The following is a 23,752-nucleotide window of genomic DNA, read 5'->3' as shown; positions in this document are numbered from 1 at the left end:
GGGAGCAACTGTAGACTCGGGGTTTGCTTTCTGCATCTAATTTGTTTCTGGTTTTATGTTTATTTTAGTTTAGTATTTAGAGCTTATTACCATTGGTAGATTTGTTTATTGATTTGGTTGCCCTCTTCCTTTTTTTTTTTTTAATATATATATTTTTTCCTTTTTCCCTTCTTGTGAGTGTATATGTGTATGCTTCTTTGTGTGATTTTGTCTGTATAGCTTTGGTTTTACCATTTGTCCTAGGGTTCTGTCTGTCCACTTTTTGTTTTTATTTTTGTTTTTGTATAGTTTTTAGCACTTGTTAACGTTGGTGGATTTGTTTTTTGGTTTGGTTGTTCGCTTTTTTCTTTCTTATTTTTAATAACTTTTTTACTTTTAAGAGCTTTTTTTAAAAAACTTTATTTTATTTATTTATTTTTTTCTTTCTTTCTTTCCTTTTTTTTCTCCCTTTTCTTCTGAGGTGAGTGGCTGACACGGTCTTGGTGCTCTGGCCGGGTGTCAGGCCTGAGCCTCTGAGGTGGGAGAGCCAAGTTCAGGAAATTGGTCCACCAGAGACATACTGGCCCCATGTAATGTCAAATGGTGAAAGCTCTCACAGAGATTCCATCTCAACTCTAAGACCCAGCTCCACTCAACAACCAGCAAGCTACAGTGCTGGACACCCTATGGCAAACAACTAGCAAGACAGGAACACAACCCCACCCATGAGCACACAGGCTGCCTAAAATCATAATAAGTTCACAGACACCCCAAAACACACCACCGGACGTGGTCCTGCTCACCAGAAAGACAAGATCCAGTTTCATCCACCAGAACACAGACACCAGTCCCCTCCACCAGGAAGCCTACACAACCCACTGAACCAACCTTAGCCACTGGGGGCAGACAACAAAAACAATGAGAACTACAAACCTGCAGCCTGCAAACAGGAGACCTCAAACACAGTAAGTTAAGCAAAATAAGAAGACAGAGAAACACACAGCAGATGAAGGAGCAAGGTAAAAACCCACCAGACCAAACAAATGAGGAGGAAATAAGCAGCCTACCTGAAAAAGAATTCAGAGTAATGACAGTAAAGATGATCCAAAATCTTGGAAATAGAATGGAGAAAATACAAGAACTGTTTAACAAGGACCTAGAAGAACTAAAGAGCAAACAAACAATGATGAACAACACAATAAATGAAATTAAAAATTCTCTAGAAGGAATCAATAGCAGAATAACTGAGGCAGAAGAACAGATAAGTGACCTGGAAGATAAAATAGTGGAAATAACTACCATAGAGTAGAATAAAGAAAAAAGAATGAAAAGAATTGAGGACGGTCTCAGAGACCTCTGGGACAACATTAAATGCACCAACATTCGAATTATAGGGGTCCCAGAAGAAGAAGAGAAAAAAAAGGACTGAAAAAATATTTAAAGAGATTACAGTTGAAAACTTCCATAATATGGGAAAGGAAATAGTCAATCAAGTGCAGGAAGCACAGAGTGTACCATACAGGATAAATCCAAGGAGAAACACGCCAAGACACATATTAATCACACTATCAAAAATTAAATACAAAGGAAAAATATTAAAAGCAGCAAGGGAAAACCAACAAATAACATACAAGGGAATCCCCATAAGGTTAACAGCTGATCTTTCAGCAGAAACTCTGCAAGCCAGAAGGGAGTGGCAGGACATATTTAAATAAGTGATGAAAGGGAAAAACCTACAACCAAGATTACTCTACCCAGCAAGGATCTCATTCAGATTCAACGGAGAAATTAAAAACTTTACAGACAAGCAAAAGCTAAGAGAATTCAGCACCACCAAACCAGCTTTACAACAAATGCTAAAGGAACTTCTCTAGGCAGGAAACACAAGAGAAGGAAAAGACCTACAATAACAAACCCAAAACAATTAAGAAAATGGTAATAGGAACATACATATCGATAATAACCTTGAATGTAAATGGATTAAATGCTCCCACCAAAAGACACAGACTGGCTGAATGGATACAAAAACAAGACCTGTATATATGCTGTCTACAAGAGACCCACTTCAGACCTAGGGGCACATACAGACTGAAAGTGAGGGGATGGAAAAAGATATTCCATGCAAATGGAAATCAAAAGAAAGCTGGTGTAGCAATTCTCATATCAGACAGAATAGACTTTAAAATAAAGAGTATTACAAGAGACAAAGAAGGACACTACATAATGATCAAGAGATCAATCCAAGAAGATATTAACAATTGTAAATATTTATGCACCCAACATAGGAGCACTTCAATATACAAGGCAAATGCTAACAGCCATAAAAGGGGAAATCGACAGTAACACAATCATAGTAGGGGACTTTAACACCCCACTTTCACCAATGGACAGATCATCTAAAATGAAAATAAATAAGGAAACACAAGCTTTAAATGATGCAACAGACCAGATAGATTTAATTGCTATTTATAGGACATTCCATCCAAAAACAAGAGAATACATTTTCTTCTCAAGTGCTCATGGAACATTCTCCAGGATAGATCATATCTTGGGTCACAAATCAAGCCTCAGTAAATTTAAGAAAATTGAAATCCTATCAAGTATCTTTACCAGCTACAACGTTATGAGACTAGATATCAATTACACAAAAAAATCTGTAATAAATACAAACACATGGAGGCTAAACAATACACTACTAAATAACCAAGAGATCACTGAAGAAATCAAAGAAGAAATCAGAAAATACCTAGAAACAAATGACAACGAAAACACGATGACTCAAAACCTACGGGATGCAGCAAAAGCAGTTCTAAAACGGAATTTTATAGCAATAAAATCCTACCTCATGAAGCAAGAAACATCTCAAACAAACAACCTAACCTTACACCTAAAGCAATCAGAGAAAGAGGAACAAAAAACCGCCAAAGTTAGCAGAAGGAAAGAAATCATAAAGATCAGATCAGAAATAAATGAAAAAGAAATGAAGGAAACGATAGCAAAGATCAATAAAACTAAAAGCTGGTTCTTTGAGAAGATAAACAAAATTGACAAACCATTAGCCAGACTCATCAAGAAAAAGAGGGAGAAGACTCAAATCAATAAAATTAGAAATGAAGAAGGAGAAGTAACAACTGACACTGCAGAAATACAAAGGATCATAAGAGATTACTACAAGCAACTATATGCCAATAAAATAGACAACCTGAAAGAAATGGACAAATTCTTAGAAAAGCATAACTTCTGAGACTGAACGAGGAAGAAATAGAAAATAAAAACAGACCAATCATGAGCACTAAAATTGAAACTGTGATTAAAAATCTTCCAACAAACAAAAGTCCAGGACCAGATGGCTTCACAGGCCAATTCTACCAAACATTTAGAAAAGAGCTAACACCTATCCTTCTCAAACTCTTCCAAAATATAGCAGAGGGAAGAACACTCCCAAACTCATTCTACAAGGCCACCATCAGTCTGATACCAAAACCAGACAAAGATGTCACAAAAAAAAGAAAACTACAGACCAATATCACTGATGAACATAGATGCAATACTGAACAACAACAAAAAAATACTAGCAAACAGAATCCAACAGCACATTAAAGGGATCACACACCATGATCAAGTGGGGTTTATCCCAGGAATGCAAAGGTTCTTCAATATACACAAATCAATCAATGTGATACATCATATTAACACACTGAAGGATAAAAACCATATGATCATCTCAATAGATGCAGAAAAAGCTTTTGACAAAATTCAACACCCATTTATGATAAAAACCCTCCAGAAAGTAGGCACAGAGGGAATTTACCTCAACATAATAAAGGCCATATATGACAAACCCATAGCCAGCATTGTTCTCAATGGTGAAAAACTGAAACCATTACCTCTAAGATCAGGAACAAGACAAGGTTGCCCACTCTCACCACTATTACTCAACATAGTTTTGGAAGTTTTAGCCACAACAATCAGAAAAGAAAAAGAAATAAAAGGAATCCTAATTGGTAAGAAGTAAAACTGTCACTGTTTGCAGATGACATGATACTACACATAGAGAATCCTAAAGATGCTACCAGAAAACTACTAGAGCTAATCAATGAATTTGGTAAAGTAGCAGGATACAAAATTAATGCACAGAAATCTCTTGCATTCCTATACAGTAATGATGAAAAATCTGAAAGTGAAATTAAGAAAATGCTCCCATTTACCATTGCAACAAAAAGAATAAAATATCTAGGAATAAACCTACCAAAGGAGACAAAAGACCTGTATGCAGAAAATTATAAGACACTGATGAAAGAAATTAAAGATGATACAAATAGATGGAGTGATATACCATGTTCTTGGATTAGAAGAATCAATATTGTGAAAATGACTATACTACCCAAAGCAATCTACAGATTCAATGCAATCCCTATCAAATTATCAATGGCATTTTTTACAGAACTAGAACAAAAAATCTTAAAATTTGTATGGAGACACTAAAGACCCCGAATAGCCAAAGCAGTCTTGTGGGAAAAAAACGGAGCTGGAGGAAGCAGATTCCCTGACTTCAGACTATACTACAAAGCTACAGTAATCAAGACAATATTGTACTGGCACAAAAACAGAAATACAGATCAATGGAACAGGATAGAAAGCCCAGAGATAAACCCATTCACCTATGGTCAACTAATCTATGACAAAGGAGGCAAGGATATACAATGGAGAAAAGTCAGTCTCTTCAATAAGTGGTGCTGGGAAAACTGGACAGCTACATGTAAAAGACTGAAATTAGAACACTCCCTAACACCATACACAAAAATAAATGCAAAATGGATTAAAGACCTAAATGTAAGGCCAGACACTATCAAACTCTTAGAGGAAAACATAGGCAGAACACTCTATGACATAAATCACAGCAAGATCCTTTTTGACCCACTCCCTAGAGAAAGGGAAAGAAAAACAAAAATAAACAAATGGGACCTAATGAAACTTAAAAGCTTTTGCACAGCAAAGGAAACTATAAACAGGACAAAAAGACAACCCTCAGAATGGGAGAAAATATTTGCAAACGAAGCAACTGACAAAGGATTAATCTCCAAAATATACAAGCAGTTCATGCAACTCAATATCAAAAAAACAAACAACCCAATCCAAAAATGGGCAGAAGACCTAAACAGACATTTCTCCAAAGAAGATATACAGATTGCCAACAAACACATGAAAGGATGCTCAACATCACTAATCATTAGAGAAATGCAAATCAAAACTACAATTAGATATCACTTCATGCTGGTCAGAATGGCCATCATCAAAAAATCTACAAACAATAAATGCTGGAGAGGGTGTGGAGAAAAGGGAATGCTCTTGCACTGTTGGTGGGAATGTAAACTGATACAGCCACTGTGGAGAACAGTATGGAGGTTCCTTTAAAAACTAAAGATAGAACTACCATATGACCCAGCAATCCCACTACTGGGCATGTACCCTGAGAAAACCATACTTCACAAAGAGTCATGTACCACAATGTTCATTGCAGCACTATTTACAATAGCCAGGACGTGGAAGCAATCTAAGTGCCCATCAAGAGATGAATGGATAAAGAAGATGTGGTACATATATACAATGGAATATTACTCAGCCATAAAAAGAAACAAAATTGAGTATTTGCAGTGAGGTGGATGGACCTAGAGACTGTCATACAGAGTGAAGTAAGTGAGAAAGAGAAAAACAAATAACATATGCTAACACATATATATGGAATCTAAAGAAAAGACAACAAAAATGGTTCTGAAGAACCTAGGGGCAGGACAGGAATAAAGATGCAGATGTAGAGAATGGACTTGAGGACACGGGGAGGGGGAAGTATAAAGTGGGATGAAGTGAGAGAGTAGCATTGACATATATACACTACCAAATGTAAAATAGCTAGCTAGTGGGAAGCAGTTGCATAACACAGAGAGATCAGCTCAGTGCTTTGTGTCCCCCCAGAGGGGTGGGATAGGGAGGGTGGGAGGGAGACGCAAGAGGGAGGGGATATGGGGGTATATGTATACATATAGCTGATTTACTTTGCTGTACAGCAGAAACTAACACACCACTGTAAAGCAATTATACTCCAATAAAGATGTTTAAAAAAAAAAAAGAACTATGAGAATTCCATGTTTAAAATAGAATTTATTGCCCTAAATGCATAATCTTCTATTCTGAGCAAATTAGACAGCTATACTATATGATGACTCTGGTAGCTCTTTATAGTTTGGCTTTTACTGAGGGTTTTCAACTCCAAATATGAACTAGATGGAATTCGAGAGGACGATACAGAACCAATGAATCAGACTTAGGAGGAAACTTAAAATTCAACATCTTAACATCTTTTTATTTGATCCCATTCAATAAACATTTACTCACTGTAAGAGAGATCCTCAGAGGGGTGAGGAGAATCAGTCTTAGATCTCAAGGATTTCACATAACAAACAAGATACAAAACAACGTAGATACTCTACAACTAAACAAAAATCGGATAGGGACCCAAGAGTTACAAAGTGCTGTGGATATTCAAAGGAAGATGGTACCTAAGACTGGCCTTAACTGGAAGATAGAATTTTCACACAGAACTAATATTCCAGCATGAAAGAAGAAAGGACAGAGAGAAAAGATTCAAGAGTTTACAAAACATGAGAATATAATGGACTCTGTAAAAAAGTGTTCACATATCCTTTGTGGAACCAAAAGTGTGAAAAAATGAATACAAAATTACCAAGAACTTCAGGAGAGAAAAGGGAGCCAATTAGTGTTGAAAGCTACAGCAGGGTTAAGAGAATAAAGATAGAAAATATCAAGAACATATCATAATCAGATCATTGGTGGCCTTACCTGACCTCAGTGGTGAGATCAAAAACTAAACTTAAGACATTTCAGAGTAGAAAAACAAAAGTGGCTCAATATAAAAGGCTTATCGTGAAAGAGAATAATTAAGGTAAGGAGAAAAGCAGAGTTTTAGAATATGGAAGACATGAACATGTTTGCTGACAGAGCGAAAGGAGTCAACAGAAAGGTAAAAATGGAAAGATTCAAAAGAAAGAAGGTATACTTAATATCTGGAACAAAGTTACAGAAAGTGGTTGGAAACAAAAGCATGCAAAGAGGAAAGATGGGCCTTGGAAAGGAAAAGGGACTTTTTTCCTCGGGGGGAAAAAAGGATGAGCACTTCTCTGAGAGAAGAGCAAGGAAGTTGAGGGATCCTGAAAAGGGTTGGAAAAGAAAGTGCTTGGAGATCTGAGGAGCACAGGCATTTGACAAGGGCAGGAAGAAAATCAGCAGGAGACAAACAGGATTCTAGCAGCAGTGAGGGCTTAGCTGGATTCAGAAACAGAAATCTGCAGAGATACAATCAGCATATTTGATAACTTTCTCCCAATAACCTCAGAAGCCCGGGACGCTAGGGGGAGAAAGCAAATTGTGGGAAAGGAAACCAAAAAATGACTTGCCTGAATTAAAATTACTCAGGTTGGCAGGGTTGAGACAAGTGCCCAGCCAGCTCTGGCTTCTAGTTCAGCACTCTCTTTTGACTATGCTGCCTTCTTTTTAAACAAAACTTTCCTAAGGCTAGTTAAGTTTAAAAGTTAATTGCCAGTTTTAAAGTTTTAAAACCATGCTATTAAAGCAAGGTAATAAAATACTTGTTCTTTGAGTACTAAGACAATAAAATTAGGACTTTTTTACTTGTACAACGTCATCAGTTGTGAAAAGTCAGAAGGGTTCATTGCCAGACAAAACCCACAATGTCACTTACCTGGCAGCTTCAGGAAAACCCATCTTGTACAGCGTGACAACTACTGCTCCTCCGAGGCCTAAATTATGCTGCAGAGCAACCTTTGCACCAGGAACTTGCCTTTTTCCGGCTTCCCCTCTCAGCTGCCAGCAGAGTTCAGCGCACTGAGCCAGACCTAACAAATCGAACGCAGAACAGGCAGATTCCGTTGGTTTAGAAAGCTAAAGGTAGACAAGGGCTAACGTTTAATTGTGACTTTTAACTACACCATTTTATTCAGCCAAGACGACGTTTGCCTAAGTAAGAACTTCTCTTAAAAGCGTGGAGGGTTTTTGCAGCTAGCTATTTTTTCTCCCTAAGTAATCTCTGTATTTAGACAATATTCAGGCTTCAGAAATTCCCTGTGCTCTTTAAATTTATCCAACCTGCCATTTTTTGGCAATGTTGAAAGAGAAAACACTGAATATACCGTTCTCTGGCTGAGGCAAAACAGCATAAAAATAATTTAATTTTACCATTTTTAATGTACCAAAAGAATATAATCTAGGACTTGGGAGTTAACTTTCCCTAAAATATTTAGCTGGTATGGGAAATTTTCCTATTATTCTCCTCAAAAAGTTCCTAGAAAGAAGGTTTTCCAGACCTATTCACAGCTATTCCAAAAATAGCACTGGATTCACAAAAATAGCATTTTGTCCTCTGGATAATAAAATCAGAGATTTTTAGAGCTGGAGAGAACTAAATAATGTTGAAACCAAGCCCCCCTAAAACTGAGTTCCCTTACTGAGTTTATGATTAATCTCTCCATCCAAAACTTTATTCCCTTACTTGTCTCCTCTGACCTCAATCCCTTTCTTGTCCCCTCAATCCTGTGCTAACTGAACACTAATAAATCAGAGTCAGTTGACTAAGATTGCTGCTGTTAATAACATCATTACTGTATTAAAATTGCTGTTGTAGATACCATCATACAAACTCAAGTTGTTTTTCCAGGCAAGATGAGCTCACAACCCCCAGAGCCATGGACCACCTGGCCAGAGAATCATAAACCAGACACATTCTGACTCCCAAAACCATGATTAAGAAATGTCACACATATATACACTACTATATATAAAATAGATAACTAATAAGAACCTACTGTATAGCACTCTACTCAATACTCTGTAATGACCTATATGGGAAAAGAATCTAAAAAAGAGTGGATATATATGTATATGTATAACTGATTCACTTTGCTGTACAGCAGAAACTAATACAACATTGTAAATCAACTATACTCCAATAAAAATTAATTAATAAAAAAATACACATGTTCAATAGTGAAAAAAAAAAAGAAATGTCACAGAAATGTCTTGAGACGATGATTAATTCCAGTTTCCTTGTTCTTCCCTTTTAAAACATCCCTAACTCAAAGACCAAGATGGAGTGGATTTGAGACTTGTCTCCCACTCCCTTTCTTGGCGCCCTGCAAATAAACCCTTACTTTGCTGCAAACACCCACTATCAGAGTTTGCTTTCTGCGCCAAGCCATGGGCACAGGAGCCCTTGCTTAGTTACAAAGGTAGCAATGAGAAACTGTAAGATTAAGTAATTTGTGAATGGTCACAAATCAGGCTAATTCCAGAGTTGAGATTAGAAGCCAAGTCTCCTGATGTACATTTGTTTTTCTCCCACACCAGCTATTCAAGGATAGCTTGGTTAAGAATGTTGGATAGACTGGTTTCATTGTCCTGGAGGCAGAGCAAACCAGTCTACCTATAAATGTCTGTTCTTCCACCCACACCCCCAATCACAACGTCTGATTCCCGAATACCTATGACAGTTTTCTGTATAACCCCAACCTTCTCAAGAAATTTAACTGCCATTTCTCCTTTCTAAGCAATGTCTACATATTTTTACAGAATATATATTTCAAACACTGTTTTAAAATAGGTAATTCTACATCTTGTAATGATTTTTTGAATTGTGAACATTTTGAATATTAAGGTCAAAGTGAATAATTCTACTAATATATCCAAACTTTGGGGCAATCAGTTTTACTTGAAATCTGCCATACAAAAAGCTTAAACATTTATGAATACATAAGACCAAAAAAAGTATTCAGACTGGTCTTATGTATATGTGGGTGGGGAAATAGGGCTAGTTCTCTTCCCCAAAGAGTAAATATACATAGTTTACAAATATTTGAGAAAAATACTCAACTTTACCTTGATCAAATAGAAAGATACTGTTTTAACCAATCACATTGGTCAGGATGTTTAAACATGGAACTAATCAATGCTGGGGAGACTATGGCATGACAGCCACCTTCATACAGTAAGGGTAAAACTTCAAACTGGTACAACCTTTTTGGAAAGCAATGTACAAAATTATTAAGAGCATTTAAAATGCCTTGAAAACCATTCTATGGAAATAATCAAGCATAGGAAAAGTCTTACACACAAAGCTATCTGTTTATCACATTCTTAGACCAGTGAAAAACTAGATAATCTACAAGTGAAATAACTGGGGAATGGTTATATAAATTATGATCTATCCATATGACAAAGTACTATGTTCCTATTTAAAATGATGTATACAGGGGCTTCCCTGGTGGCACGGTGGTTGAGAATCTGCCTGCCAATGCAGGGGACACGGGTTCGAGCCCTGGTCTGGGAAGATCCCACATGCTGCGGAGCAACTAGGCCCGTGAGCCACAACTACTGAGCCTGCGTGTCTGGAGCCTGTGCTCCACAACAAGAGAGGCCGCAATAGTGAGAGGCCCGCGCACCGCGATGAAGAGTGGCCCCCGCTTGCCACAACTAGAGAAAAGCCCTCGCATAGAAACAAAGACCCAACAGAGCCATAAATAAATAAATAAATAAATAAATAATTTTTAAAAATAAAAAAATAAAAAAATAAAATGATGTATACAAAATTTTTAATAATTTAGGAAAATGTTTATGACATAATCTTAGTAAAAATGCAAGGAACCCTTTAGATATTCATCTACCCATCCATCCAACAAATATTTACTGAATGCCTAATATGTGCTGACACTGCTCAAGGCTCAGAAGATCTAATAAATAAGATAGGCATATAAAGGTACACAGCCTGCTTAAGGAATAGAAAGTTAAGTGAATAAGGCTAGAGAGTGCTCAAGACAGCCAGTGAGAGTGAGAGAGAAGGGGGTGAAGAGGGAGAGAGGGAGTTGGGGGAGGGAGGCAGGCAGAAAGGGAGAGAGTGAGGGGGAGAGAAGGAGGGAGAGAGAGAGAACATGAATGTACTGGAAGCACCAGATTTTGCAATAATCTCAGTCACACCACACCACTGATACTGTAGAAGATGTGGTACACTGTGTTAAATCTCTACTCATGATTTGCTTAACTCACATGTGGCAAAAAAAGGAAGAAGGGAGGGAGGGAATAAAGATCCATGTTAACTTATTTATTCACTTTTAACAAAAGACGACAGTGAGAAAACATATTGATTATATGAGCTTTCTGGTTATCTGCTTTCAGAATAACCTGGCATTTCTTGCATTTCTAGAATCTAGATTTGTGAAGGTGGAAGTCAAAAGTTGGCCTCAGAAATCTACCTGCCAAGAAGACGCAGAAGATAGTTATGAAAGCATAAACTATATGAGCAACACTTTTTAAAATTTTTCCTTCCTTGGATAACTTCTGGCACTGAATTAAAGACCATATTTTTCCTCTCCTTGGAAAAAAAATAAACTATCAAACATGAACATGACATACTTATAAACTGTGGAGGGACATAGGAATGGGCATCCTGTCAAAGTAGTATATTCAAACAGTAATTAATGTCCTTCTTAAAGTCTCTTATGAAGGGAAAAAAAAATGTTTAACCTTGTTACTTCATTTTACTACCATCTTGCTGCAAAAATTTCCTAACAAGATGTTGGTCAATCTTTTTATATAAAAATAATTAGCCTAGGACTCAGCTACATAGTTATATAGTCTGGTTGCTACTGAAAATAAACTATTCAAACATGTATCAAGCACTCCATTAAGTATTGAAGATACAAAGAATTCACAGTGTAATATGAAGTGCTAATAAAGATAAGTACTAAGTGCTATGGAAAGCCACAGAATGGAAAAACTACAGAGAATAATATCTTGAGATATTACCCGAGGTCTTTTCTTCCTCTTGCTTCCTTGAACCCATAACTCTCCCTACACCATTAAGCAGTCAAGTACAAAAAAGTCATAATTTAGCTTTAGTTTCAAATTAGACATCTAAAGACCTTAGCATAAACAGATTAAAAAGCCAGTTTTTCTATTGTTGGAGCCTGGCTTTTTGAGAAAGCAAAGATTTGTTGAGCTTTAAAGAGCAAAAAGCGTTAACAGACTCAGCATACACTGAAAAATGCACATTTATTAAGGTCAGTTTTTCCCTCCAAAAGTTACAAAATTATCAACCTAGAATGCTATCAAATGTACAATATATTTCAAGAACAAAAGTAACAAGGATATTTTCAGACAAAATAAGCTGAAAGAATTCATCACCATACTGTAACACCCACACTATAAATGTTAAAGGAAATCCTTTAGGCAGTAAGAAAATGATAGCAGATGGAAATATGAATTTACACAAAGGAATGAAGTGGTAACTACATTAACCTTAAATAGATAAGGTTTTCTTATTGTTTAATCTCTTTAGGAGATAACTGATTATTTAAACAAAAATAATTTCTTGTGGGGTTTAAAACATATGTAAAAGAAAAATTTACAACTACAGTATTATAAGGCCTGGACAGGAGAAATGGAAGTATACTGTTGTAGGGTTCTTTTACTATTAGTGAACTCGTATAATAACACTTGAAGATAGGCTATGATAGTAAAGGTAAAATGGAGAAATAAAACATAATCCAAAAGTAGGGTGATAAAAAGAGAGAAATGGGAATAAAGAACAGCTGGGACAAAGAGAACACAAATAGCCATACTAATAATCACATCAAATATAAATAGCCTAAACACCCCAATCAAAGACAGAGATTGTCAGTGTGGAGAAAAAAAACAAGACCCAACTAAATGCTGCCAATGCACTTTAAATATAAAATCACAAATAGGTTAAAACTAAAAAGATAGAAAAAGATATGCCATGTTAGCACTAGTTAAAATTTGAAAGCTGGAGTGGCCATATTAAATCAGCCAAAGTAGATTTCAGAGCAAAGACTTGCCAGAGCAAAGAAGGCCATTTCATGAAGATAAAGGGGAAAACATAAAACTGTCTTTATTCACAGACAGTATGATTGTCTATATAGAAAACCTCATGCAGTTTTTAAACAACTACTAGCATTAATAAGTGAGTTTTAGCAAGGCTATAAGATGAATAAACAAAAATTGACTGTATTTCTACATACTAGCAATGAAAACTTGAAACTGAAAAAATACCATTCACAATAGCATCAAAAATATGAAACACTTAGGGGTAAATCTGACAAATATTTACCCCTAAGTATTTACCCCATAATCTGACAAATATGTGCAAGACCTGTACAGTGAAAACTATAATATATTTCTGAAAAAAGTTAGACTTTTTTAAGTAAATAAATGGAGACATATATTTTGTTTATGAGTCAGAAGATTCACTATTGTTTGAATCTCAATTCTCCCCCAGATAAATCTATACATTCAACATAATCCTAATAAAAATCCCAGGAGAATTTTTTGTAGAAATCAACAAGCTGATTCTAAAATTTCTATAAAAATACAAAGGAGCTAGAATAGCCAAACAACTCTAAAAAAGCAGAATTAAGTTGGAGGGCTAAGGCTACCTAATATCAAGAACAATTATAAAGGTAAAGTAATCAAAACAGTACGGTACTCATGTAAAGACAGACACATAGATTAACTGGACAGAAAAGACACACCACAAATAATGCCCACATATTTATGAACAACTGATTTTTGACAAAGGCAGTGCAGTGGACAAAGTATAGATAAATAAGTGGCACTCCAACAACAGGAAATCCATATGTAAAAAATGGACTTGGATCCATACTTTGTGCCATACATAAAAATTAATTCAAAATGGGTCACAGATCTAAATGTAAGGCTTAAAGTATAAAACATCTAGGAGAAAACATAGGAAAAGATCTTTGTGACCCAGGGTTAGACAAAGATGTCTTAGACAGGACTTAACCATAATTAAAAACTTCTGCTCTTTAAAAGACACTAGTAAGAGAATGAAAAGGAAAGTCACAGACTGGGAGAAAATCTTTGCAAAGCATATATTTGGTAAAGAACTTGTATACAGGATATATAAAGAACTCTCAAAACTCATTGAAGAAGATATACAGATGACAAATAAGCACATAAAAAACTGTTTAACATCATTAGCCAGTAGGAAAATGCAAATTAAAACCACAAGAAGATGCCACTACATACTGATTAGAATGGCTAAAATTTAAAAAGCTGACCATACCAAGTGCTGACGAGGATGTGTAAGAACTAGAACTCTCATACACTGCTGGTGGGAAGGTGAAACAGTATGACCACTTTGGAAATCAGTTTGACAGTTTCTTTTTTTGTTGTCTTTTTAAATTAATTTACTTATTTTGGCTGCGCCGGGTCTTAGTTGCAGCATGCGGGATCCTTTAGTTGCAGCATGTGGACTTCTTAGTTGGGGCATGCATGCAGGATCTAGTTCTCCAACCAGGGATCGAACCCGGGCCCCCTGCATTGATAGCATGGAGTCTTACCCACTGGACCACCAGGGAAGTCCTCAGTTTGACAGTTTCTTAGAAGTTAAACCTACACCTGGCATATGATCCAGTCATTCCACTCCTAAGTATTTACACAAGAGAAAATATAATCTGTGTTTATACAAAGATTTACACATGAATGTTCACAGTAGCTTTATTTGTAATAGCCAAAAACTAGAAACAACCCAAATGTCCATCAACAATAAACATGATATATCCATACAGTGGAATACTACTCAGCAATAAAAAGGAATGAACTATCAATACATGCAAAAATATGGACAAATCTCAGGCAGACAAAAAGAAAAATAACATACTGTAGAATTCCATTTATACAAAACTCTAGAAAATGCAAATTAATCTATAGTGACAGAAAACACTGCTTTGGGATGCGGGGTGGGAAATAGTTGGAGGGAGGGATTACAAAGATGTATATATGACAAAACTTTTGGGGTTGATGGACATGTTCACTATCTTGACTATGGTGATGGTTTAACAGGTGGATATATATGTCAAACTTATTAAATTGTACATTTTAAATATGTGCAGTTGAAGATGGCAGTGTGGGAAGACGCAGAGTTAGTGTCTCCCCACAACTAGGGCACATGCCAGCTGCTGGTGGGGGACTCTGATGCCCAAGGAGACGGGAGGAACCCCAAAGTGAACTGGTAGGATGTAGGGGGACTGAGTGGGGAGGAGAACTGGAGGCCAGACAGGATCAGTGACCCTGAGGCTGGGAAGATCAGGAGAGGCAGGTGGGAGGAGTCATCCGGGAGAACGGGGAGAGGAGCAGAGGGTGATTGCCCTGCCCACTGGGGCCCGGGGAGCCTGCTGAGCTCCCAGGCTGGTCCCCTGCCCTCCAAAGCCCCCTCCAGGCTGTGTGGGTCCTTGGGAGCATAGGAAGGAGGCCAGGGAGATAAGGAGAGGCAGGCGGGAGGGCCCTTCCCAGACCCAAGGGGCAAACGCCCCACCCACTCGAACCCAGGAAGCCTGTTGGGCTCCCAGCTGAGGTCCCCTACCCTCTGAGACCAGGGGTGGGGGACACGCCTGGACCCCTTCTGTTCCTTGAGCCTAAGCCCCACCCCCCACATTCCCCAGGGCCTTTCCAGCCCTCTGGGTCCTAAGCATAGGCCCTGCCCACTGCCCAAACCTCACCCTTGCTTAGGCCCCGCCCTCCACAGCCAATGCCTTTCCCCCCTTTTTATTCTTTTCTTTTCCCTCCTCCTCTTTTTTACTATTGGGTACTGATATACCTTCCGGTTGTTGATTCATCTATATTTTTTATTTTTATATTCTTTCTAACATACTTGTTAGCTTCCTAATCTAATTTTATTTTTTACTTTGTTATTGTTCTTTTTTTTTTTGCCACCCCACGTGGCTTTCAGGATCTTGGTTCACAAGCCAGGGGTCGGGCCGAAGCTCCTCTGGTGGGAGCTCTGAATCCGAACCACTGGACTAACAGAGAACCTCAGACCCCAGGGAATATTCATCAGAGTGAGGTCTCATGGAGTTCCTCATCTCAGCACCAAGACCCAGCTCTACCCAACAGCCTACAAACTCCAGTGTCGGACGCCTCAAGCAAAACAACCATTAAGACAGGAACACAATCCCACTCATTAAAAAAAAAAAAAAAATGAGATGGCAAAAAAATATGGCACAGATGAATGAGCAAGGTAAAAACCTACAAGACCAAATAAATGAAGAGGAAATAGGCAACCTACCTGAAAAAGAACTCAGAGTAATGATAGTAAAGATGATCCAGAATCTTGGAAACAGAATGGAGGCACGGACTGAGAAAATACAAGAGATGTTTAACAAAGATCTAGAAGAACTAAAGAACAAACAAACAGAGATGAACAACACAATAACTGAAGTGAAAAATACTAGAAGGAATCAATAACAGAATAACTGAAGCAGAAGAAAGGGTAAGTGAGCTGGAAGACAAAATGCTGGAAGTAACTGCTGAGGAGCAGAATAAAGAAAAAAAGAATGAAAAGAACTGAGGACAGTCTCAGAGACCTCTGGGACAACACTAAATGCACCAACATTCGAATTATAGGGGTCCCAGAAGAAGAAGAGAAAAAGAAAGAGAAAATATTTGAAGAGATTATAGTCGAAAACTTCCCTAACATGGGAGAGGAAACAGTCACCCAAGTCCAGGAAGCACAGAGAGTCCCATACAGGATAAACCCTAGGAAAAATACACCAAGACACCTATTAATCAAACTAACAAAAATTACATTCAAGAAAAAATATTAGAAGCAGCAAGGGAAAAACAAAAAAATAACATACAAAGGAATCCCCATAAGGTTAACAGCTGATTTTTCAGCGGAAACTCTGCAGGCCAGAAGGGAGTGGCAGGATATACCTAAAGTGATAAAAGAGAAAAACCTACAACCAAGATTACTCTACCCAGCAAGGATCTCATTCAGATTCGATGGAGAAGTCAAAAGCTTTTCAGACAAGCAAATGCTAAGAGAATTCAGCACCACCAAACCAGCTTTACAACAAATGCTAAAGGAACTTCTCTAGGCGGGAAATACAAGAGAAGAAAAAGACCCACAAAAACAAACCCAAAACAATTAAGAAAATGGTAATAGGAACATACATATAGATAATAACCTTGAATGTAAATGGATTAAATGCCCCAACCAAAAGACACAGACTGGCTGAATGCATACAAAAACAAGACCCATATATATGCTGTCTACAAGAGACCCACTTCAGACCTAGGGACACATACAGACTGAAAGTGAAGGGATGGAAAAACATATTCTACGCAAATGGAAATCAAAAGAAAGTGGAAGTAGCAATACTCCTATCAGATGAAATAGACTTTAAAATAAAGACTGTTACAAGAGATAAGTAGGGACACCACATAATGATCAAAGGATCAATCCAAGAAGAAGATATAACAATTATAAATGTTTATGCACCCAACATAGGAGCACCTCAATACATAAGGCAAATGCTAACAGCCATAAAAGGGGAAATCGACAGTAACACAATCATAGTAGGAGTCTTTAACACCCCACTTGCACCAATGGACAGATCATCCAAAATGAAAATAAATAAGGAAACACAAGCTTTAAATGACACGATAGACCAGACAGATTTAATTGATATTTATAGAACATTCCACCCAAAAGTGGCAGAATACACTTTCTTCTAAAGTGCACATGGAACATTCTCCAGATTAATCACATCTTGGGTCACAAATCAATCCTCGGAAAATTTAAGGTAATTGAAATTGTATCAAGCATCTTTTCTGACCACAGCACTATGAAATTGGAAATCAATTACAGGAAAAAAAACTGTAAAAAACACAAATACATGGTGGCTAAACAGTGCACTACTAAATAACCAAGAGATCACTGAAGAAATCAAAGAAGAAATAAAAAATACATAAAAACAAATGACAACAAAAACACAATGACCCAAAACCTATGGGACGCAGCAAAAGCAGTTCTAAGAGGGAAGTTTATAGCAATTCAATCTCACCTCAGGAAACAAGAAAAATCTCAAATAAACAATCTAACCCTACACTTAAAACAACTAGAGAAAGAAGAACAAAGAAAACCCAAAGTCAGGAGAAAGAAAGAAATCATAAAGATCAGAGCAGAAATAAATGAAATAGAAACGAAGAAAACATTAGCAAAGATCAATAAAACTAAAAGCTGGTGCTTTTTCTGTTTATCTTTGAGAAGATAAACAAAATTGATAAACCTTAGCCAGACTCATCAAGAAAAAAAAGGAGAGGAGACAAATCAATAAAATTAGAAATGAAGGAGAAATCACAACTGACACCGCAGAAATACAAGGGATTATAAGAGACTACTACAAACAACTATATGCCAATAAAATGGACAACCATGAAGAAATGGACAAATTCTTGGAAAGCTACAATTTTCCAAGACTGAACCAGCAAGAATTAGAAAATATAAACAGACCTATCACAAGTAATGAAATTGAAACCGTAATTAAAAATCTTCCAACAAACAAAAGTCCAGGGCCAGATGGTTTCACAGGTGAATTCTATCAAACATTTAGAGAAGAGCTAACACCGATCCTTCTCAAACTCTTCCAAAATATTGCAGAGGGAGAAACACTCCCAAATTCATTCTACGAAGCCACCATCACCCTGATACCAAAACCAGACAAAGATGTCACAAAGAAAGAAAACTACAGGCCAATATCACTGATGAACATAGATGCAAAAATCCTCAACAAAATACTAGCAAACAGAATCCAACAGCATTCCAAAGGATCATACATCATGATCAAGTGGGATTTATCCCAGGGATGCAAGGATTCTTCAATATACGCAAATCAATCAATGTGATACACCACATTAACAAATAAAGGAATAAAAACCATATGACCATCTAAATAGATGCAGAAAAAGCTTTTGACAAAATTCAACACCCATTTATGATAAAAACTCTCCAGAAAGTGGGCATAGAAGGAACCTACCTCAACATAATAAAGGTCATATATGACAAACCCACAGCAAGCATCATACTCAATGGTGAAAAACTGAGATCTTTTCCACTAAGATCAGGAATAAGACAAGGATGTCCACTCTCGCCACTCTTGTTCAACATAGTTTTGGAAATCCTAGCCACAGCAATCAGAGAAGAAAAAGAAATAAAAGGAATACAAATTGGAAAAGAAGAAGTAAAACTGTCACTGTTTGCCGATGACATGATACTATACGTAAAGAATCCTAAAGATGCCACCAGAAAACTACTAGAACTAATCAATGAATTTGGTAAGGTTGCAGGATACAAAATTAATGTGCAGAAATCTCTGGCATTCCTATACACCAACAATGAAAAATCAGAAAGAGAAATTAAGGAAACCCTCCCATTTACCATTACAGCAAAAGGAATAACCTGCCTAAGGAGGTGAAAGACTTGTACTCAGAAAACTATAAAACACTGATGAAAGAAATCAAAGATGATATAAAAAGATGGAGAAATATACCATGTTCTTGGATTAGAAGAATGAATATTGTGAAAATGACTATACTACCCAAAGCAATCTACAGATTCAATGCAATCCCTATCAAACTACCAATGGCATTCTTCACAGAATTAGAACAAAAAATTTTACAATTTGTATGGAGACAGAAAAGACCCCGGTAGCCAAAGAAATCTTGAGAAAGAAAAACGGAGTTGGAGGAATCAGGCTCCCCGACTTCAAACTATACCACAAAGCTACAGTAATCAAGACAGTATGGTACTAGCACAAAAACAGAAATATAGATCAATGGTACAGGATGGAATGCCCAGAGATAAACCCACGCACATATGGGCACCTAATTTACGACAAAGGAGGCAAGTACATACAATAGAGAAAAGACAGCCTCTTCAATAAGTGGTGCTGGGAAAACTGGACAGCTACATGTAAAAGAATGAAATTAGAACACTCCCTAACACCATACACAAAAATAAACTCAAAATGGATTAAAGACTTAAATGTAAGACCAGACACTATAAAACTCTTAGAGGAAAACATAGGAAAAACACTCTTTGACATAAACCACAGCAAGATCTTTTTTGACCCACCTCCTAGAGTAAAGGAAATAAAGACAAAAATAAACAAATGGGACTTAATTAAACTTTAAAGCTTTTGCATAGCAAAGGAAACTATAAACAAGACAAAAAGACAACCCTCAGAATGGGAGAAAATATTTGCAAATGAAGTGACTGACAAAGGATTAATCTCCAAAATATATGAACAGCTCATGCAGCTCAATATCAAAAAAAAAAAATATCCAGTTAAAAAATGGGCAGAAGACCTAAATAGACATTTCACCAAGGAAGACATACAGATGTCCAAGAGGCACATGAAAAGATACTCAGCATCACTAATTATTAGAGAAATTCAAATCAAAACTACGATGAGGTATCACCTCATGCCGGTCAGAATGGCCATTATCAAAAAATCTAGAAATAATAAATGCTGGAAAGGGTGTGGTGAAAAGGGAACCCTCTTGCACTGTTGGTGGGAATGTAAATTGATACAACCACTATGGAAAACAGTATGGAGGTTCCTTAAAAAACTAAAAATAGAACTACCATATGACCCAGCAATCCCACTACTGGGCATATACCCTGAGAAAACCACAATTCAAAAAGAGACATGTACCACAATGTTCATTGCAGCACTATTTACAATAGCCAGGACATGGAGCCAACCTAAAGTTCCAGCGACAGAAGAATGGATAAAGAAGATGTGGCACATCTATACAATGGAATATTACTCAGCCATTAAAAGAAATGAAATTGAATTATTTGCAGTGAGGTGGATGGACCTAGAATCTGTCATACAGAGTGAAGTTAAGTCAGAAAGAGATAAACAAATACCAAATGCTAACGCATATATATGGAATCTAAAAAAAAAAAAAGGTACTGATGAATCTAGTTGCAGGGCAGGAATAAAGAGGTAGACATAGTGAATGGACTTGAGGACTTGGGGTGGCAGGGGGAAGCTGGGGCAAAGTGAGAGTAGCATCGACATATATACACTACCGAACGTAAAATAGATAGCTTGTGGGAAGCAGCAGCATGGTACAGGGAGATCAGCTTGGTGCTTTGCGATGACCTAGAGGGGTGGGACAGGGAGGGTGGGAGGGAGGTTCAAGAGGAAGGGGATGTGGGGACATGTGTATGCATATGGCTGATTCACTTTCTTGTGCAGCAGAAACTGACACAGTATTGTGAAGCAACTGTACTCCAATAAAGATCTATTAAAAAGATAATAAATAAATATGTGCAGCTGATTATATGTTGATTTTACCTCAAAAGAGCTGTTAAAATAAGAAAATAAAATATGGGATATATAGGCACGATATTCCTTCTCTGTCTTCCTTTTTCTTGTCAGGAGCAATAAAAGCCAGGGCCTGCTCCTAGCTATCTCTACCTGGCAATAGGTATCAAAAGTAAACATTCTCTCTTAGGCTCCATTTCTCCTGGCACTGAATAGTGTTCATTAGAGTCTAATGATAAAACTTACCTCCCCTCACAACACAGTGATAAATGTGCAAAATTCTGGGCAACGGGAATGAGGACAGGTGACCTCTAGGATATGATGAGAGATGAAATAGATACTTTGGTAAAATGTTATTTAGGCCTTACTGACTTACTGACTTTTTAGAGTCAGTATTGGATTTAGGTTTCGTCAGTCATCATCCTAGAATGTACTTCTTTTGGTGACCCCTTATAGAGTACAAGAAGAGCCAGGCCATGGTTTGAGTATGCTAGGTCCTCTGGCTAAAATTCCATTTACTCTCATTTCATTTTCACCCAACTCCTTAAAACCCAAGTTTATAATACCTTTAAAGGTACTGAAACATGTAAAAAAAAAAAAAAAGTCACACAATAGAATAATACATGTACCATTAAAAATATTAAGAACTATGTGAATTCAGGAGGAGACATAATTACATCCCTTTGGGATATTAGAGCATCTTAGAATTAGGAAGGATCTAAGAGTGTGTCAAATCTAAGGCCCTAACAGATGGGCAATTCCCCTTACAACATTCCCATCAAGTTGTTAACTTGTATTTCTCATGCACAGCCTCTGTGACAGGCAATATATGCTCTCAGGAGGCAATCTATTCCATTTTTGAAATGCCATGTTAAAAAGTTCTTTCCTGAACAAAAATTGCACGATTCTACTTATGTGAGGTACTTAGAGTAGTCAAAATCATGTAGACAGATGGTAGGATGGTGGTTGCCAGGGGTGAGGGGAGAAGAGAATGGGAAGTTATTGTTTAATGGATACAGAGCTTCAGTTTTGCAACCTGAAAAGAGTTCTATGGATGGATGGTGGTTACAGTGACACAACAATGTAGATGTACTTAATACCACTGACCTGTACACTTAAAATGGTTAAGATGGTAAATTTTATGTTATGTGTATTTTACCACAATTAACAAAGTTTCTTTCCTGCCACAGCCCAAAATCTACCTTCCCATGAATTCTTCCCAATGATCCTAAGTCTTCTCATACTAAACAAGTTTATCCCCTCTGCCCCATACCACCCTTCAGATATTAAAGGAGAAATAATTTATTCAACCCTCTTTAGATGTGCAACGTCTTGTATTGGGCACTGTTCAGGGTACAGAGACAAATGAAATATGGATCCTGCCCTCACAGGCTCTTAGTCAAACAGAGGAGATTTTTTAAAAGGCCATAAATAATTATAATATGCACTACACGCATATATGTCAAAAGAGAAGTACTGAGAAAGTATAGCAAGAGTTCAGAAAAGGGAAAGATTAATCCATGGAAAGGATCAAGAAATCAGGAAAAGCTTCATAAGATAGATAACACTTGAGATCGACCTTGAAAATGGGCATTTCCACTGAGGAAAAGGGCACTGAAGTAGCGTGTAGTGGTTAAGAGCCTGGACCCTAAAATACGCTGCCTGGGTTTGAATCCTAGTTTTGCTACTTTCTACCTTGGTGACTTTGGGCAAGTTACTCTGTGCCTCTACGTTCCTCTTTTATAAAATATAAAAAAATAGATGTGAGAATTAAATGCATTTGTACATGAAGAATACTTAGAACAGTGCCTAGAAATTAGCGCTGTATACGTGTTGGCTGTTGCTATTATTGAGAAAACAGCAAAGCCAGAGTTTGTAGAGGTGAGAAGGAATTAAACACATCTGAAAAAAGCAAACAGTCCAGTTTAGTTTAAATATGCTTCCTCTTTCTACATCTCCTCCCCCAAAACCCAACTAGATATAAATGCTAGCAAAGAATCTGACATGTGGTGGGTATTTAGTAAATCATCACCCCTCCCATTCTCCTTTCCCTTTTTCCTTTCTTCATAGTTCTGGTTTGTGCTTTGCCTAAGGCACCTATATTCTGCCTTGGATTCTAATCATTTGTATTACATTATCTGCCTCTTGTATGTTTCCTTAGGGCAGTGGTTACCTTGTGTACCCTAGCCCTAGTTCCCAAACCTGGCTGTGTATGAAAAGCTCTTGGGGGAACTTTATAAACACATAAGCTGTTAGGATCAACCAGGCTTAGGAATCAGAATTTCTAATGGAAGGGCAGGAATACATATTTTTTAAAGCCACAGGGGATTCTGAATCAGTCCATCAGTAGACACCATATTTGAATACCAGTTACCTACAGCACCTAATGATAATGTAGACATACAATAAGCATTTATTGAACTTTCACAGATTGAAAAATGGAAGATCAGGACAGAAAACGAGGTTGAAGCCTCGTTGGAAAGGCACTAAATGCTAGGCTGAATTGATATAAAAGGCCAAACTAAATAACC

The 23,752-nt window shown here is 37.2% G+C and overlaps 1 protein-coding gene across 2 annotated transcripts in view; it reads right to left on the bottom strand.

The window, feature by feature from the left end:
• SCP2 (sterol carrier protein 2) overlaps nt 1-23,752 on the bottom strand; it is a 148,679-nt gene that overhangs the window by 45,389 nt on the left and 79,538 nt on the right. For both annotated transcript variants that reach the window (XM_036866648.1, XM_036866655.1), the window contains one exon: nt 7,757-7,910. In XM_036866648.1, coding sequence (XP_036722543.1) covers nt 7,757-7,910 — 154 coding nt within the window. The remainder of the gene's footprint in view (nt 1-7,756; nt 7,911-23,752) is intronic.

This window comes from Balaenoptera musculus, chromosome 1 (assembly GCF_009873245.2).
Source record: "Balaenoptera musculus isolate JJ_BM4_2016_0621 chromosome 1, mBalMus1.pri.v3, whole genome shotgun sequence".
In the NCBI taxonomy this organism is placed as follows: domain Eukaryota; kingdom Metazoa; phylum Chordata; class Mammalia; order Artiodactyla; family Balaenopteridae; genus Balaenoptera; species Balaenoptera musculus.
The sequence above is the reverse complement of the archived record's forward strand: the minus strand, read 5'-3'. Positions and strand labels throughout refer to the sequence as shown.